Source organism: Benincasa hispida, chromosome 1, assembly GCF_009727055.1.
Source record: "Benincasa hispida cultivar B227 chromosome 1, ASM972705v1, whole genome shotgun sequence".
NCBI classification, from domain to species: Eukaryota; Viridiplantae; Streptophyta; class Magnoliopsida; order Cucurbitales; family Cucurbitaceae; genus Benincasa; species Benincasa hispida.
The window spans coordinates 68,815,361-68,832,459 of NC_052349.1; the positions used below are offsets into that span (position 1 = coordinate 68,815,361).

At 34.1% G+C, this 17,099-nt stretch overlaps 2 protein-coding genes across 9 annotated transcripts; one reads left to right on the top strand and one right to left on the bottom strand.

The window, feature by feature from the left end:
• The first annotated feature begins 693 nt into the window (after positions 1–693).
• Positions 694–4,688, top strand: LOC120070176 (probable aldo-keto reductase 2). The gene is made up of 4 exons (XM_039022031.1): positions 694–1,137; positions 2,230–2,402; positions 3,305–3,407; positions 4,134–4,688. The coding sequence occupies exons 1-4, from the start codon at positions 724–726 to the stop codon at positions 4,467–4,469; spliced, it is 1,026 nt and encodes a 341-aa protein (XP_038877959.1). The 5' UTR covers positions 694–723; the 3' UTR covers positions 4,470–4,688.
• A 2,090-nt stretch (positions 4,689–6,778) lies between these two features.
• LOC120089130 lies at positions 6,779–16,449 on the bottom strand. 8 transcript variants are annotated; one of them, XR_005485083.1, is made up of 4 exons: positions 13,607–16,449; positions 8,845–9,079; positions 7,301–7,340; positions 6,779–7,188 (listed from the first exon to the last, which is right to left on the bottom strand). XR_005485083.1 is itself a non-coding variant. In XM_039046557.1 (3 exons), exon 1 carries the CDS (start codon positions 16,126–16,128, stop codon positions 15,301–15,303), a length of 828 nt encoding a protein of 275 aa, XP_038902485.1. In that variant the 5' UTR covers positions 16,129–16,439; the 3' UTR covers positions 6,779–7,188; positions 7,301–7,340; positions 14,479–15,300. The 8 variants fall into 8 exon arrangements, 3 of the variants coding, with proteins under 3 accessions (XP_038902485.1, XP_038902477.1, XP_038902482.1); XR_005485082.1 differs by having other exon boundaries at positions 7,301–7,407; XR_005485080.1 differs by having other exon boundaries at positions 7,301–9,079; positions 13,607–14,028; positions 14,479–16,448.
• Positions 16,450–17,099: the final 650 nt, after the last annotated feature.

A 17,099-nucleotide genomic window follows, 5' to 3' on the forward strand; every position in this document is an offset into this window, starting at 1 on the left:
ATTGTTAGTATATAAATAGTACATACCATTAAAACTCATTTTAAAAATAACTTTGAACTTCTAAAAGTTGCATTAAAAATGCACCCACAATTAGAATAACGATCAATTTATTTGAAGTTTTCTTGAGTTTGAAAATAACAAATTTTAAAACAAATTATATAGCTATTCTTTTCATATATAGATACGCTCAATTTTCTCTCATTTGTCAAATTCTTATATCAATTTTTTATCTCAACGAAATATAAATCAAATTTTAAGTTGAAGCATAAAATCCTACAAAATCTAAAATAAACTGTAAGAGCACATTTATTTATTTTTTAGGTAAAAATATTAATGTAACTATTGAAAATTCAAAGATATTTTTGCAATGAAATATTAATGGTTTCAATTCATATTTTAACGGGATAAGCAGCACACCCAAACCCATCAAATAAGTAGGATAAGGTGACCCGGGAGAAAGGAGGTAAAGTCTTGATCAAAGGGATGGAAAAAGTAAGACATCAAAATTGAATATGGTATATAATGTTGAAAATTGTCATAAAGTAATCAAATATCCTAAAGAAGATTTAACAAATACAAGTTTAAACTTGAAAAAAAAAAAAAAAGAAAGAAAAGAAAAGACAACACTCAAAAACGCAAGAGGTGACGCATTTAGCTGGGCCAGCTCCCTTAACTATAAATTAAACCCCAATATCCCCCAACTCATGAAAAAGTAAAATCATTATGGCCATCCCAACAATCAAACTTGGGTCCCAAGGCCTTGAAGTATCAGCTCAAGGGCTTGGGTGCATGGGCATGTCCTCATACTATGGCCCTGCTCAGCCACAAGAAGACATGATCGCCCTCATCGGCCACGCTGTCGCGGCCGGGGTTACGTTCTTAGATACCTCCGACATATACGGGCCGTTCACCAACGAGACCCTCCTCGGCAAGGCTCTTAAGGGGGATGGGGTTGGGGACAAAGTTCAGTTGGCTACCAAATTTGGCCTCCATCTTGCCAACGGTAACTTTGAGGTCCACGGTGATCCGGCCTACGTTAGGGCCGCGTGTGAGGCCAGCTTGAACCGTCTCGGGGTTGAATGTATCGATCTCTATTATCAACATCGAATCGACACTAAAGTTCCCATTGAACTCACGGTTAGTTGTTATAACTATTGTTTTATTTTTCTTATATCTTTTAAAATTGACCAGTCTAGTTTTCATTTATTCATTACGTTTTAAAATTGTTACGTTTTGTTCGGAAGTTTTTTAGTTTGATTTTAGTTTAGTCACTAAAATTCAAAATGTTACGACTCTCCATTTAGTTATCATTTTATCTTTTATTTTCAGTTTTTGAAAATCAAACTTGTAAACAAGCATTTTCACCCCTAAGTCTCTTGTTTTGTTATATATTTTTTATCATTGTTTTAAAAAACCAAGTCATTTTTTAAAATTAAAAAAATTAAAAAAAAAATTTTTGTTATTGAAATTTGGTTAAGAATTCAACTTTTTTACCTAATAGAATACAAACCATGGTAAGAAATTGAGAAGAAATTGGCTTAATTTTTCAAAAACTAAAAACTAAAAATCAATACCCCATTTGGTAACCATTTGATTTTTAGTTTTTTTATTTTTGAAAATTAAGTCTATAAAAACTATTTCCACCCCCAAATTTCTTCATTTGTTATCTACTTTTTACCAATGATTTAGAAAAATCAAGCCAAAATTTGAAAATTAAAAAGGTAGCTTTTAATTTTTTTTTTTATTGGAATTTGGCTAAGATGTACTTAGAAAATATGCAAAAATTGTAATAAATAGGGAAGAAATATACTTAATTTTCAAAAAAATTAAAAAAAAAAACAAAAAACGAAGGTCCCATTTGGTAACTATGTTATTTTTTGTTTTTTTTTTTAAATTAAGTCTATAACATCTATATTTCTTATCATGAAGTATAATGGTTGAATTCTTAGCCAAATTTCAAAAACAAAAACAACTTTTTTAAAACAATTTTTCTTTAGTTCTCAAAATTTAGTTTTGTTTTTTAAATCATTGGTGAAAAGTAGATAACAAAGGAAAAAAAATTGTAGGTGGAATTAGTGACTATAGGCTTAATTTTCAAAAACAAAAACAAAAAACAAAATAATTACCTAACATGGCCTAAATAGTTATCAAACGTGCAAATGATTACTAAATGGGACATTATACATGGATTAAGAATGTATTATGATGGTCATGTTGATTTGACGATAGATTGGGGAGTTGAAGAAACTAGTTGAAGAAGGGAAAATAAAATACATAGGTTTATCTGAAGCTTCAGCCTCTACCATTAGAAGAGCTCATGCAGTTCATCCAATCACAGCGGTTCAAATCGAATGGTCTTTGTGGGCTCGAGATGTTGAACAAGATATCGTTCCTACTTGCAGGTTATATATATATATATGTGCATATAACTTTTTTTTAATTATTAATCCCCAATAAAGTTTTTCTTTCTTTATTTTATTTTACTTTTCTTCTTTTTAAGAATGATTATAGAAACACATTATTATACCTATAAATGTGTTGTTTGAATGGGTTCTGAGTTAAATCAATTATTATTCTAGTTTAGTTTGGGTTGTTTAGTTTATTGTAGCTTTTTTAGTTTATTCAAATTTCTAACTCTTTTATTGATAGTTCATGTTTAATGTTGATTAATCTAATGTTGGTATTGTAGTATTGTTAGACATGTAGTAAGGTGAACATAAATATAGTCCATCTAATTAATGACAGAGAAGAAGAGGTTTAAACATGCATCTTACGTTTTTTGAGTTAATTAATGTATAAAGGTATTAATAATTTTTATTAAGCTAAATGGTATATTTAGACCCATTTGGTAATTACTTGATTTTTCTTGTTTTTTAAAATTAAGCATATTTTATCCACATTTCTTGTACAATATGGTTAAATTCTTAACCAAATTCCAGAAACAAAAACTATTTTTCGAAAACTACTTTTTTAATTTTCAAAGTTGGCTTGGTTTTTAAAACTATTAGTGAAAAGTAGATAACAAAGGAAGAAATTTGGGGTTGGAAGTAGTGTCTATAGACTTAATTTAAAAAAAAAATAAAAAATAAAATGATTGCAAACGAAATCTTAGATATTAGTTTTCTTTTTGTTTTTGATCTTTAGATGTTTGAATGGTAAGCATTTGAGCATTTTCAAAGTTTCACACTCTGAATATTTTCTCAATTAAATTTCAAATGTGATGTTTTTACATGCTGATTGAGTTTTGTAACAAATTTTCATTGATGTATTTATTGAAAATTAATTGAAGTTTGTTCCTTTTTAGGGAATTAGGCATTGGAATTGTGGCATACAGTCCTCTGGGAAGGGGTTTTCTATCATCTGGGGCCAACTTCATTGAGAACTTATCAGAAGATGACTACAGAAAGGTGAAGACAGTAATTAAATAATTAGCCCTCCCTGCAATTTATTTTCATACACACATTTATATATGATATATGGATTACTCCTATATTTGTCACTTGATTTTAAGATGCAATTTACTATGGTATCTATTATAGAATCGATAAATAAAATAATAGAAAACGTAAAGCAATAGAGAATCGATATACAAATTTAAGTGGTTCACAAACACTTTGTTAGTCATGTCCAACGGACAGAGGAAGAGAACAAAATTATTAAAGAGAAAATTCAGATGTGTGTCTCTAGGATTGAGAGAATTTATAGAAGCGCACTTCTCTAAAATTCTTGGATCAAAATTTTAAATAATGTAAATACAACAAATACGAATTCAACTTAGATTTTGGAAATCATACCTAGGTGCATCTTAGCAAGATTTTTTGGTCGTTCGAAGCGTTAGATAACAGATTCAAGACATTCTAACAGAATTAGAGTCAATGAAGTCCAAACAGATCTTCGATAAAAAAAAATATAGATCTGATCCAAGAATAGTGAACTCAAAAAGGATAATTATTTAAGTTTCATTTTGGCAACAATTTTGTTTTAAGTTAAATATATTGGTGAAATGATTGATGTTTATAAACTAAATATATTTTCGAAAACTAAAAATAAAAAAACTGAATGGTTATCCAATAGGGTCTTGATCATTTTACATTCGTAAACATCTAACACTTGCGAACCATTTGGCTTTTCAGAAACTCCCTCGATTTCAACCCGAAAACTTGAAACATAACAAGACCATATTCGAGAAGGTTAGCGAATTGGCAGCTAGAAAAGGGTGCACCACATCTCAACTGGCTCTAGCATGGGTTCACCAACAAGGGTCCGATGTGGTTCCAATTCCTGGAACCACTAAGCTTAAAAATCTCCAATCAAACATTGAAGCTTTGTCATTGAAACTTACCCCACAAGAAATGGCGGAACTTGAAGCTTATACCTTAGCTGATGGAGTTAAAGGAGGTAGATATGGTGATGACCTTTCCACTTGGAATCAATCTGAAACACCACCACTTTCTTCATGGGAATTTTGAGCTACTTCTCCACAACAATATCATGCAAAGCTTTACTTCCCATGTCGTCTTTTAATAATCGTTGCATCTCCATTCATAAATCTCTCTATTCTCTTATTAATCACTAGATACAAATTCGATTGTATTATGTTGAATTTAATGCAAAATTGTCCTTGAATAACTTTCATATGATATGTGGTGTGTTTTTCAATAATAAAGAAAAACTATTTTACTCATAAATGTAGCTTACAAATAGGAAATATTGATACCGAAATTTGATACCAATTGTGAAAATTTTCTAATGTTCAAGATGAAGGAAACAATTAATTGCCCTACACGATAGATAAACACTCTGCGATCAAGTGGGTAATTGTTTAGAGAGAGCTAGAGAAAAGAGAATTTGGAATGTTTTCGAAATACCTCTAATCTCTCGAGCCCTTTAATCATATAGAAAATGGTTTTGATAACGGTCACTTAGTGATAAGGCAACCCTAATCCTGAGCCTAAAGATCCAAACTATTATGTAGCAAGAACCTTTGAATCTAAGAAATTAACACCTTCCTATACGATTTAGTTCAATCCCAAGAAAATGTTAGAATTAGATTACCTCTTGACCGAAGATCTAGAAGCAAGATTGGAAAATCTTGTTCTAGATTGAATCACTCCACAATCAACTTAATCAAGGTTAGATTGAATGACTTACATGCATTAACATAAAGAATTGAAAAATTCTAACGGAAAAGTCTCAGATATAAGATCTCAAATTTTATTCATCAAAATCTGAATCTAATTACAAATAGATGGGGAGAATGCTTTATATAACCTTGTGGAGATTCTAAACCTATTTAATGTAAAGTAGAGAGAGTCAAAATAAAACATTAAAAGAGTTCTCCATCTTCCAACTACTATCTTCCATCTACCATCATCCAACCACCATATTTAATGTAATATCATTAATGACAATCTCCATCTTTGACTAGTCATAGAAATAAAATTAAAGCTGAAATTACAATAACATGTTTGTGAACTTAATACAAAAAATTTTCAAATTGCTTGAACTCATAGAAACTTAATGTCTACTTCGCATTCCACTTCAATCGAGCAAACATTGACCTTCAATACTCCAAATGGTCCTTCATATATTAGATCAACATTTTCCACATGAAATAGAGGATGAACCGATCCTATCCAATCTTGTACATGAAGAATAAATTATTATTGAATCTTTGCTACCTTAGGTCTTGTAATTAGTCCAATCGGAATGCACGGAATACCTTGACTCTTATTACTTAACTAATTAATCTTTTAAATAATTAATATGACTATCCTTATGTCCCACTTTGCTTCTTTCTTTACTTTTTAGCTATGAAGCACAAATATTTCATGTGAGGTAAAGAATCCTCGTCAGACACGTATCAGATACTGATACTTCTAGATATTTTCCAGATACGTACTGACACACGATTTGACGTATCTATTTTTATACTTACCCTTTTTTTAAAATAATAATAATAATAAAATCTTCGGATCGTTGTATCCGTATGTCGTATCTGTATTCGTATTTGTGCTTTGTAGCTTTTTAATTTTAATATAAGCCAACTTTTATAAGGCTGTTTTAAAATAATAATAATAATAATAATAATAATAATAATAATAATAATAAGTATTTTTTTTTTTTAAATTGTAATAATTACCTTTATGTGAAAAAAAAATTCTTTTAAATTGGCCATTTTATCATTTATTTGTACTCCCTTAAAAAATATTGCATTAGACATGAAAAAGTCAAATATAAAGAGATGTTTAACTTTGCAATTTGTTTCTAAAAAATACTATATTATTTTAGTTCTAAAAGTTAGAATATTATCGTTAAATTCATGTTTCATAAATATTTCCTCACTACACAAAACTATGCACATAATTTTCCTCTCAATTTCAGTTTAAAATAAAAATTGTCTACCAATAGTTTTGAAATATTCACAAAAAGGTTGATGCAATATTGCAAAAGCATTATATTTATACATCCAACCGAGAATTTTGTGAGACAAATAAAGATAGGTGCAGTCGAGGATACAACATTAAAAATACATTTTAAATTTTTTTTTTTTTTTTTGCTTTTTTATAATTTAACCTACTTATAAATAAGGGTAATACTTGGGTGGATTCGAGACCTCACTCATATTTATTCATCCCTTTTCATCACTCACATCTAAAAAAATATTAAAATATTTTGAAAAAGTAAAAAATAAAATAAAATTTGTCATATGACAAATTATGATTGGACAATTTAATAGAATGCACAAATATATACCTAATTATTTTTCTATAGTTAATAGTTAAAGGGAATTAATTCATTGACAAAATGCAATATTTCTCACATACAAAGAGAAGGCAGAGGGCCAAACCTAAATAGAAAAATACATGTCACATGTAGCAATGAGAGAAGATGAGAAATAATAGAAATCTTAACAAAGTATACAATATTATTATCCTTATAATCAAAGGAAAAATAACTGTAGATATATTCTTTCATCCTCTGCAAGCAAAACTGGGTGATGCTGAACAGAGAGCTTGTTCTTGAGACAACAAAATCGGGTGGTAGGAAGAGGTTTGGTCATGATATTAGCTAATTGGTCCTCCGAAGGGACAAAACGAACAAGAAGTTGACGACACACCACACGATCACGTATAAAATGATGATCAATTTCTATATTCTTCAAACGATGATGGAACAGTGGGTTTGCTGCCAAGTAGGTTGCACTTATATTATCACAGATGGAACAAAGGTAGAAAAGTTTCCTACTCAAACAGTAGTGATTGAAACCAAATAATTTCTGTAATGGCGTTAGACATACCTCTGTACTCGAACTATGCATTCGATTGAGAAACAACTTTCTGCTTAGTAGAAGACCATGAAATTAAATTAGAACCAAGAGAAAGGCAATAATCATTAGTACTCCTTCTGTCATCAGGACAATTCGCTCAATCAGCACTGTGTAACATATTAATAACAAATCTCGAGACCTAGTGAAAACTAAACCAAGAGAGCTAGAAGTCTGTAAGTAACGTAAAATACGCTTAACAGTAGTCCAATGTTTAACCGTGGGAGCATGCAAGAACTGACAAACTTTATTAATAGAAAAAACATAAATCAAGCGTTGTTAAGGTACAATATTGAAGAGTACCAACTATACATCTATACAAAGATGGATCATGAAACAATGGACTATCATTCAAGGATAATGAAGAACCAGCAACCATAGGTGTATTTAGGGGCTTTACCAAGCCATCTCCGCTTGCCAAGAAGATCTCGAAAATAAATTGCTTTGAGATTAAAAAAAAAAAAATAGAATCAACACTTATTGTTACCTCAATACCTAAAAAATATGAGACATTCCCAAGATCCTTAAGAGCAAAAAGGGAATTAAGAGAAGATATAAACTGACCGATGAGCTTCAAATTATTTCCAACCACGAGTATATCATCAATATAAACCAAAATTATGACTAAAACATCTTGCTGTCGAAAGATGAAAAGAGAAGAACCTGATTTTGATGCAAAAAAGTTCCAGCTCAACAAATAAGTATTTAGTTTTATGAACCACATCAGATTTTGATGCAGAAAAGTTCTAGCTCAACAAACAAGTGCTTAGTTTTATGAACCACTCATAAGAGCTTTGCTTCAAACCATACAAGGCCTTTTGTAACTTACACACATGTGTAGGCTTATCTTAGTCAATAAAGCTTGGAGGTTGAAGCATATAAACATCCTCATGAAGGTCACCATTTAAGAAAGCATTGTGTACATCTAGTTGATGAATATACCAATTAAATTGAACAGTAAGACTTAATACAAGAAAAATTGTACCCAGTTTTACAACGGAAAAAAAAGTTTCAAAATAGTCAATACCATAAGCTTGATCATAACCACAAGCTACAAGCCTAGCTTTATACCTTTCTATATCACCATTAGGTTTTAACTTTAACTTCTATACTCATTTATAGCTAATAACCTTGAAATCCGGAGAATTAGGAACAAGCACTCAAGTATCATTATTCATCAAGGCATTATACTCATGCTGCATCACTTCTCTCCGTTCAACATATTTAAATCTCTCCGTTCAACATATTTAATAGCAGACATAAAGGAAGATGGTTCATTAAGAAGGTTAGAAGGAAGAGAGGAATGGACATGCCAAGCTTTTGGTTTAAAAATACCAGCTGTTGATCTTGTCACTGAAGGAACTCTTATACAAGAGTACCTCTGAGCGAAAGCGGATCGTTCGAAACTCATTGTGACAGAATTACCGCATTTACATTCTAACAGAATAGATATGCATTTCACAACAAATTACCGGCATGTTTTGAACAATTAAACAATAAGAGAACAAGAAACGTACCAGTTGAAGAACTTTTCTTCACCAAAATATCGCTCTCACCAAGGACTGCTCCTTTCGCTCTCGCAAGGAAAGTCCAAGCAAATCGTCCACCAAATCACTGTCTTCTGCCCACGAACGGACTCCACACGAACACAGCACGGGGATGACACCACCACTTAAATTGTAGTATAGTGGTAAGTATTCTCGCCTATCACGCGGGTGACCCGGGTTCGATCCTCGGTAACGGTGCCAAAAACTTGATGACGGGAAATTAGATGTCAATTACTCGACAACTAAAATTCCATGGACACAATATGGTATGCGCTAGATGTATGCGGTAGTGTGCATGCGGCGGTTGAATAAAAGAATGTTTGAGGGGTTGTTAAGCTAACACTACTCCTACTCTCCTACTTCTAGCTAACAAACAACGCAATGAGAATATGAATGAGAGGTAGAGATACGACAACTTTTGACATGAAGTAAATAGATGGAAAAATAGATAAAATGTGGAGATGTCTTCATTGCAACCTTTAAGAGTGACCACAAGGGCAACCTTAGTCAATGCAAGCCATGCGATCATGCTACACACACTTGAGCCTAATTCTAGGGCATATGCGATGTATCTGTGATATTGCTGGGAAGCCTATGCCTGCCTAAACCTCCATAACCTATTCACGTACTCTCGCCGCATGAGCGTGATAGCCACATACCACCGTATCCTACTTTCTGGACACATGCAATATCTTATCCGTAGGGTGCATACGCTGTGTAATAGCAAACGAAGGTTATCTCTAAGTTCCCTATTCTTGCTTATGCATTCCAATCCGCTCTCTCGAGTCTTAGATTTAGATTTTAGACTACTCTCTCAAGTATGCCTAAATGATGAATGATACGATCATAAGACAAGGTAACCGCATGAACTTTGCTGACATAAGATTATTCCTATCTCTAGTCAACAATACTTTACATTGCTTAATGCGACCAACCACTTACCCTCCCGGACAATTAGTTGTTGCTGACTTTACTCATAGACAAGCATTGCATCCGCCTATAGACAGGCGTAGCTACAGCTTCACACTAAGCAAATACGGTTTACTCACACACTCACGCAATGCACACCTCTCGGTGGTTTGCTACATGCTTCATATCCCTAATCCACATGACTAAGTATGTGATACCCTAACAATCTCACTAAGTGATGCAATGAAGTTAAAAATGCTAAGTAAAAAAGATAGAGATGGAATCGAAGGAAACACAGAAATGCATTGAACACATAATGTATTAATTTCTTAATCACAAAATGTAATACAATACAATATAAGGAAAGGAGAGAAAATGAAATGACCAGCTGGAAGTAATAACTTGCTTCCAGCAGATGTGCGTCAAGGCTGCTGGTGGTGCCATGGATGGGCGATGGAACTGACTCTCTCGAGATCTAGCTCCGATCGAAGGCTCCGGTCGTCACTCGGAATGGATGAAGGAGATGAAGAACTCTCAAACTTTCTTCTCACGCATTTGTCTGGATCACAGGGAAAATCCCTGGATCCGCCCTAAGGCGAACCTCAGGTGAAATCTCTGGATAAGTTGGAATTCTACTCATCGGCTTCTTTATATAGAGCTTGAATCGCCAACAACATTAGTGGACTACTCTGATTCTGACATTCACAGCACGTTAGTCCTTTCTGAATCTCTGCTACTAACGGCGTGGTAGGTGAAATGTCAACATCAGCTTTTGATTTTCCTGAGATGTACATTGATGCATTCATTCCACCAACCTTGCGTTGATCCCTCTATTATGCATTATCGTGTAGTCGCAATCATGTAGTGACCGCATTTGCTTAATACCGCAACTTCTACACGATGACCACAATCATATGCAAATACACTAACCATAGTCTTTTCTCCTCCACTAGATATAAATCATATTTATATCATTTTCCTCCAAATAATGTATCTCATACATAAAGTCAATCATATCATATATAATTAACCAGTTCAATCATATCATATATAATCGAACTTCCTCTTGTCAATTTGAACACTTCAAACTGACCCAAAAACTAATTCTCAACTTGAATCCATTGAGCTACCAATGGGACCTTATGGACCTATGGCTCGAAGCTCCAACGGTATGTGAATAGCTGACTAAACTCTTTAGCCACGAGATCCACCATTCGTTAACTGTCAGGCATTCCACTAAAGACCGACAACTGAACTCTTCTCACCACATACATATTTCTGTGTCCATCGGATATAACCAATCAATAGTATGATAACCCTTCACATATGCTCATAAGTACAGCTGACTAATTTATCGTTTTGTCCCTGTAGTTACATCTATCTCCTTAAGTACCACTGATTCCTCTAATGAACAATATAACATAGTCCTACTATGTGTGGACACCTCCCATGAGAAGATGTATGGTGCCACATCGTTCAAGCCCCGGAATCAGCCTTAAGGGAGCAATCTATCTACTTACCCCTACTTCAGGAAAGGAGTGAATTCCTTCTTGTGTAGCTGAGTTCCCAACTCCCAAATCAGACGAATCCCCAAAGTGGTAGGTTTGAGTCGGTGATCTGGCCACTCGCACCCATGCAAATCAAAAAACCACCTTCAAAAGCAGAAGCTCCCAACTCACTAAGGATTGAGGTCATGTTACCTATAGTCATCCTAGGGAAATGAAGCCTCTGTCATGAATGACGTTATATAACAAGACTATAACACTTCGTGATTCGGTCTTATACAAACTCTTAGTATAGGACGCTCCCGTTTGCATGTCCCCACATGAATGATTAGGATCAGACCATCTGTAGCAAGTCACAACACTTGTAACTATTCTACAAAAGTGGGCCACATCCGTAGCGTTACGAGGATAAGGTTTCCCTTCTATATCCATATACTACAGATCATTTTTGTTATCACTTAAGACATGATCCACTTGTATGTCTCCACATGCATGCTTAAGTTACAAATGATAACCAGGGACTTTAGTTTATTGGTTTGTGGTAAAGCAAATAAAACATCCAATGTTCATAAACAATAAGTGAATAAAATATCATATATTATACATCACAAGCTTTGTTCAAAACTGTGTTTACAAACTACAGGACACGAGAGTTTAGGGCATCATCTTCAACAGTCACCATGGAATGAACATTAGAGGAGGATATAGAAGGGACAGACTATGAGGATATAGGTGGTGGAAGGGTAGAGACACTCTGGGAAGGTAGAAGGTGGTCTAGAGAAAAGGAAGGGACAATAGAAGATGAAGGATTGGAAGAAGAGGAAGTGGAATGTGATGAAGAAATTGAAGGCAGATGTGGAAGAGGAGCTAGAGTGGAGTCAAATATAGGGGAAGAAGGTGTGGGAGACTAAGACACGAGAGAGGAAAATGAGTCAGATGAAAGGAAAGTAGGAGTTTCATGGTGAAGAATGGTGACGAAGGCAAAGGACTTGGTGTAAAACCAGGGGGCAACAAGGGAGAGGAAGCTGCAACAAAAGAAGACCCAAGAGATGTAAAGAAGGGTAAGGAAGAAAGGGAAGGTAGAGATGAGCTCATATCAAATGTTGTGGAAGAGGGAAAATAATGATTGACAGAAGGAGATATTAATGGACCGAAGGGAAAAGATGTTTTGGTACAAGGAAAAGTTTGTCCATTAAAGACACATGTCGTGAAATGTATAAACGTATAGATAAAGGATCTAAACAAAGATAACCTTTATGATTAAAACTATAACCAGCACAAATACATTCTAACTAAATAGTAGTCAGTGAGAATTATATGGGTAAAGAAAAGGAAAACATGAACAACCAAAAGCACGGAGTAACGAATAGTCAGGAGATTTGAGATAAAGCATTTGATACGAGGATTTATTACCAATAACAAAAGAGAGCAAGTGATTGATGAGATAAATGGAAGTTTAAAAAGCAAAACTCCAAAAAAGAGAAAGGTAATTTTGAGTGAGCAAGTAATGCTTGCCCCATTTCAACAACATGTGATTTTTAGGTTCCACTTTCCCATTTTGTTGAGGAGTATAAGGACAAGAAATACGATGAATAATGTCATGAGATGCAAGAAAGGAGGATATGGTGCAAAATTCACCACCCTAATATGTTTAAAGGATTTTAATGGTGCAATTGAATTGATTTTCTACAAGTCTCTTATAATTTAAAAAACAGAAAAGAGTCTCATCTTTTGATTGAAGCAAGTAAAGTCATCAATGAACAAAAGGAAATAACGAGCTCTATTTATTGAAATTTTTAGGGAAGGACCCCACAAATCCGAATGTATAAGTTCAAAAGGTGCACGAGTTTTTGTTTGAGACAAAGAAAATAGAAGACAATGACACTTAACAACTTGACAATCATTACAAAACTTATGAACATTAGACGAAGAGACATTACAAGAAACCAAGACTTGCTTGAAAACTGGAGAAGCAGGATGTCCCAACCTAAGATGACAAGTAGATGGAGTTGAAAAGGATGAAAGAAAGGTAGTAGTGGAAGATTTGGATATGAGTAAAGGAGTATGTGGATTGAAAGAAAGTAGATACAAGCCATCATCAAGTTTTCCCTAAAGAAGTATCTTCTTGGACTTGAGATCCCTAACAAGAAAATAAGAGGCATAAAATTCAACATAAGCTTGGTTATATTTACAAAGATAGGAAATGCTAATAAGTTGTTTCGAAATATCGAGGGTATGAAGAACATGTTGAAGTAAAATAAATTTAAGTGAATAAGGAAAAGAAACAGTACCAATATTAGAAATCGAAATATACTTACCATTTCCCACCATAACTTGCTCACCACCATGATAAGGAAGATGGTTGCATAAGGAAGAAGAATCCGGAGTTAAGTGATGGGTAGCACCGGAGTCCATAAACCACCCCTCATCAGGATGTTGATACTCAGAGAAGGAAGCGGAATCGGGTGAGGAAGAGGAAGAGAAAGGTTGGACAGTGATCATATGTGCTTGAGGTTGGAATGAAGGAGGTTGAAAATTAAGGTTGGGGTGTCGATAACTTGTAAAGGCAGAATGACTAGGTTTTTGACAAATTTGACACTATGTCTTTGGTTTGGAGGGCCATTTCAATTGTGATTGAGTTTTGCCAAAGACATTTGAAGATGGAGCTGACTGAATTGGGTTTGAAATAGGGGTGGAAGAGGGTCGGGAAGAAGAGTTAAATGGCTTAGGAGAAGAATGCCTATTGTTGCGTTGAAAGGAAAGATTAACAAAATTAGCTTGAGTAACATTTAATTGTTCAACAACATTCTATTTTTCCAATCTATTCTCATAAGCAATAAGCAAACTTCTAACATCCTCAAGAGAAGGTCTATCTGATTTGTTTTAAATAGTGGTAATAAAGGCGTTGTACTCACTTCCTAGACCATCTATGATATGAGCTAGGATGATCCCGCTACGACATAGGTTCTCCAATAGCAGAGAACTTATCAGCCACTGTTTTAATTTGAGCTAAATATTGACTCACAAATAGACGATCCTTTTTAATATGTTGCAACTGAGATTTTAAGGCTATTATCTATGTACATTTTAAAGACTCCCAAATAGCATTAGCAGTTTCCAAATTCATAATTTCACCCTTTTTTCTTCAAACAATGATAAATAAATCCAATACATAATAAAACGATTATACCTTTCCCATACTAGAAAATCAGGATTTAGCTGCACCTATTGCGGGTCCAAGAACTTAGGTAGAGTAGTCACCATGCCATAGAAAATTCCTTTAAGGCCATTAGCGAAAACTGCGTTGAACAGTTGATTCTTCCAAAGAAGGAAGTTATTATCATTAATTTTGACAGTTAAAGGCTAAGACAAGGTAGGGTAAGGATTGGGTTGAAAGTAAGGTGAAGCCGCTGAGGATAGATGTGGGATGTTTGGAAAATTAGGTGGAGGTGTAAAAGTCTGATACCCTGGAGGATAAAATTTATGATTAGGAGAGTACCCTATATTATTAGGGTAGAGGGTAGTCGGAACAAACACTGAAGGCCTAAACATAGGTAGGGTAAACTGGTGGATAAGTTTATGAAGAAAGAGGTCGAACCAGAGGAGGTCAAACATCTGGTAATCGTAGCTTATGAATCGAAATAGTAACCGTGATAGACTCCACTGGAAGAGAACGAGTGGAAATTTCCACCATCGTAGCCATAAGTGTAGACAGAGAGCTCAACGGAGTAACACTTTGTTCAAAAGAAGACGATGGACCATCGTCTGAAGCCATGAAAGAAGAAACTTAAGAGTCGTTGGCTTTGATACCATAAAGGGAATTAATTCATTGACAGAATGCAATATTTTTCACATACAAAGAGAAGGCCAAGGGCCAAACCTAAATAGAAAAATACATGCCACGTGTAGCAATGAGAGAGGATGAGAAATTACAGAAATCCTAACCAACTATACAATATTATTATCCTTATAATAAAAGGAAAAATAACCACATATATATTCTTTCAATAGTTTATACCATGGCAAGCGAATTAAAGGTTTTATCTGCATCGAGTGATAACACAACGTCATCGAACTCTGAACTGAATCCCTCGCGGCCATCGAATTCATGAAGCCCTAACAACGTTTCGATCGGAACTTCTTCACGCGCCGCCAAGTCCTCCACAAAATCTCTATCCACTGCGATTAATTTCTCATCAGAACGTTTTCCGGCAGGATTCCTCGTTCCCTTATTGAATCTCGAAGGAACAGCACCGATCCTCGGAACACTAGCTTTCGTATCACGCCTATGCATCAACTCCATCATCTCCGACACCACCGATCTCGAGTTGAACGCGAGCCTCCTCTTCGGCGCTTGATTCAGAGTTATCTTCTGTTCGTGAAATCGCAATCCGGTCGAGTTCAGAGTCAGAGCAGAAGATTTCAAATCCTTCTTCCGCGGTGAAATCGCAAACCAGTCCCAATCTTCCATCGATTTCCATTCAGTTTCATGTTCGAGCGGCCAGAACAACGGTCCGTCGCGATCAGCTTCTTCGATTGCTACAAATCCTGTTAATTTCACTTCGAAATCGTAACCGCTCCGGAATGACGGACTCGGAAAATTAGACTGAAACCAATCGAAATCGAACTCTCCATCTGGAGTCAGCTTCGAATCTTCGCTCTCAAGATTCAGCAAGGACAGAAAGAAAGCAGGGAATGAGTTCAGAAGACTCCAGCGGCTCTCAGAATCTAAAGATAACCGCATGGATTCATCTCCATCAGAATCGATCTCCTTTGCAACTTGTTGATCGGAACTATTGTAGCCGTGGCTCTGATCGGCGGTAATGGAAGAGATTTTCATTTCATCGGTAAGGTAAGTTTAGCCTGTAGGGAAGCTCATTCTGGTGAGATTTGGATGGTAATATTCTTCTTCCTGTATGTTGAAGACTGAAGAGAGTTCTTGTGATCATGGAAGGTCTCTGGATTTCTGTTTGGGGAAGATTACTTTTGCATTGCATTAGATTAATCGGTTGAATGTTTGAATGATCAATGAAAAAGTAAATGATGTGAAATAATGCAATAAATAATTGAAGATGATTAGTAACGACTGATAATGTTGAAAGTTTCAATAAGAATTTAAAATAACATAGTAAATGAGGATTTTCCAAGTCAAATGTTCTTAATACGCTATCCATTTTCTATTTATTTATATTCCAATTACTATCTAACAACACTTATCTTTCTGCGTCCAAATTGTTGAATCGTAAAATTTTTATTTCTTTTTTAAAAATTACATTTTTTATCTCTAATTTTTGGTCTAGTCTCTATTTAATCCTTATATTTTACAAAGTTAGGTCTTTAGTCATTTGGTTTCAATTTAGTTCCCTAGTTTCAAAATGCTACAACTTTATTGTTGACATTTTAGTTTTGCTTCAATTTAATCCCTATGTTTCAAATAACTTTTAACCTCGATTTTTCACTAAATAGTCATTTTCTGTGTTTAGAGTTAATTTATATTAATAAATTAAAAATTATTAAAAGAATTATAATTAATTAAGATTCACTATTTTTATCACTTTTAAAATGAAATTTAAAATTTCACTTCATACTTATTTTTAATTAATTAATAGATATTATCGTCAATGATTGAAAATGATTATTTAATTAAAAAGATTAAGGTTAAAAATGTAAATTTTGAAATCTATAGACTAAATTGAAACAAAACTCAAATTTTAAGGGTAAAATTGTAACATTTTGAAACTTAAGGACTAAATTGAACAAAGTCAAAACTTAAGGAATAAATATGTAATATTTTAAAACTTAGGGAGCAAA

Bases quoted from the DNA above. Each gene is read 5' to 3' on its own strand.
- LOC120089130 (XM_039046557.1), bottom strand. From the start codon at position 16,128: ATGAAAATCTCTTCCATTACCGCCGATCAGAGCCACGGCTACAATAGT.
- LOC120070176 (XM_039022031.1), top strand. From the start codon at position 724: ATGGCCATCCCAACAATCAAACTTGGGTCCCAAGGCCTTGAAGTATCA. The intron at 1,138-2,229 runs GTTAGTTGTTAT...ATTTGACGATAG, and splicing joins AAGTTCCCATTGAACTCACG to ATTGGGGAGTTGAAGAAACT. The intron at 3,408-4,133 runs GTGAAGACAGTA...TTGGCTTTTCAG, and splicing joins CAGAAGATGACTACAGAAAG to AAACTCCCTCGATTTCAACC.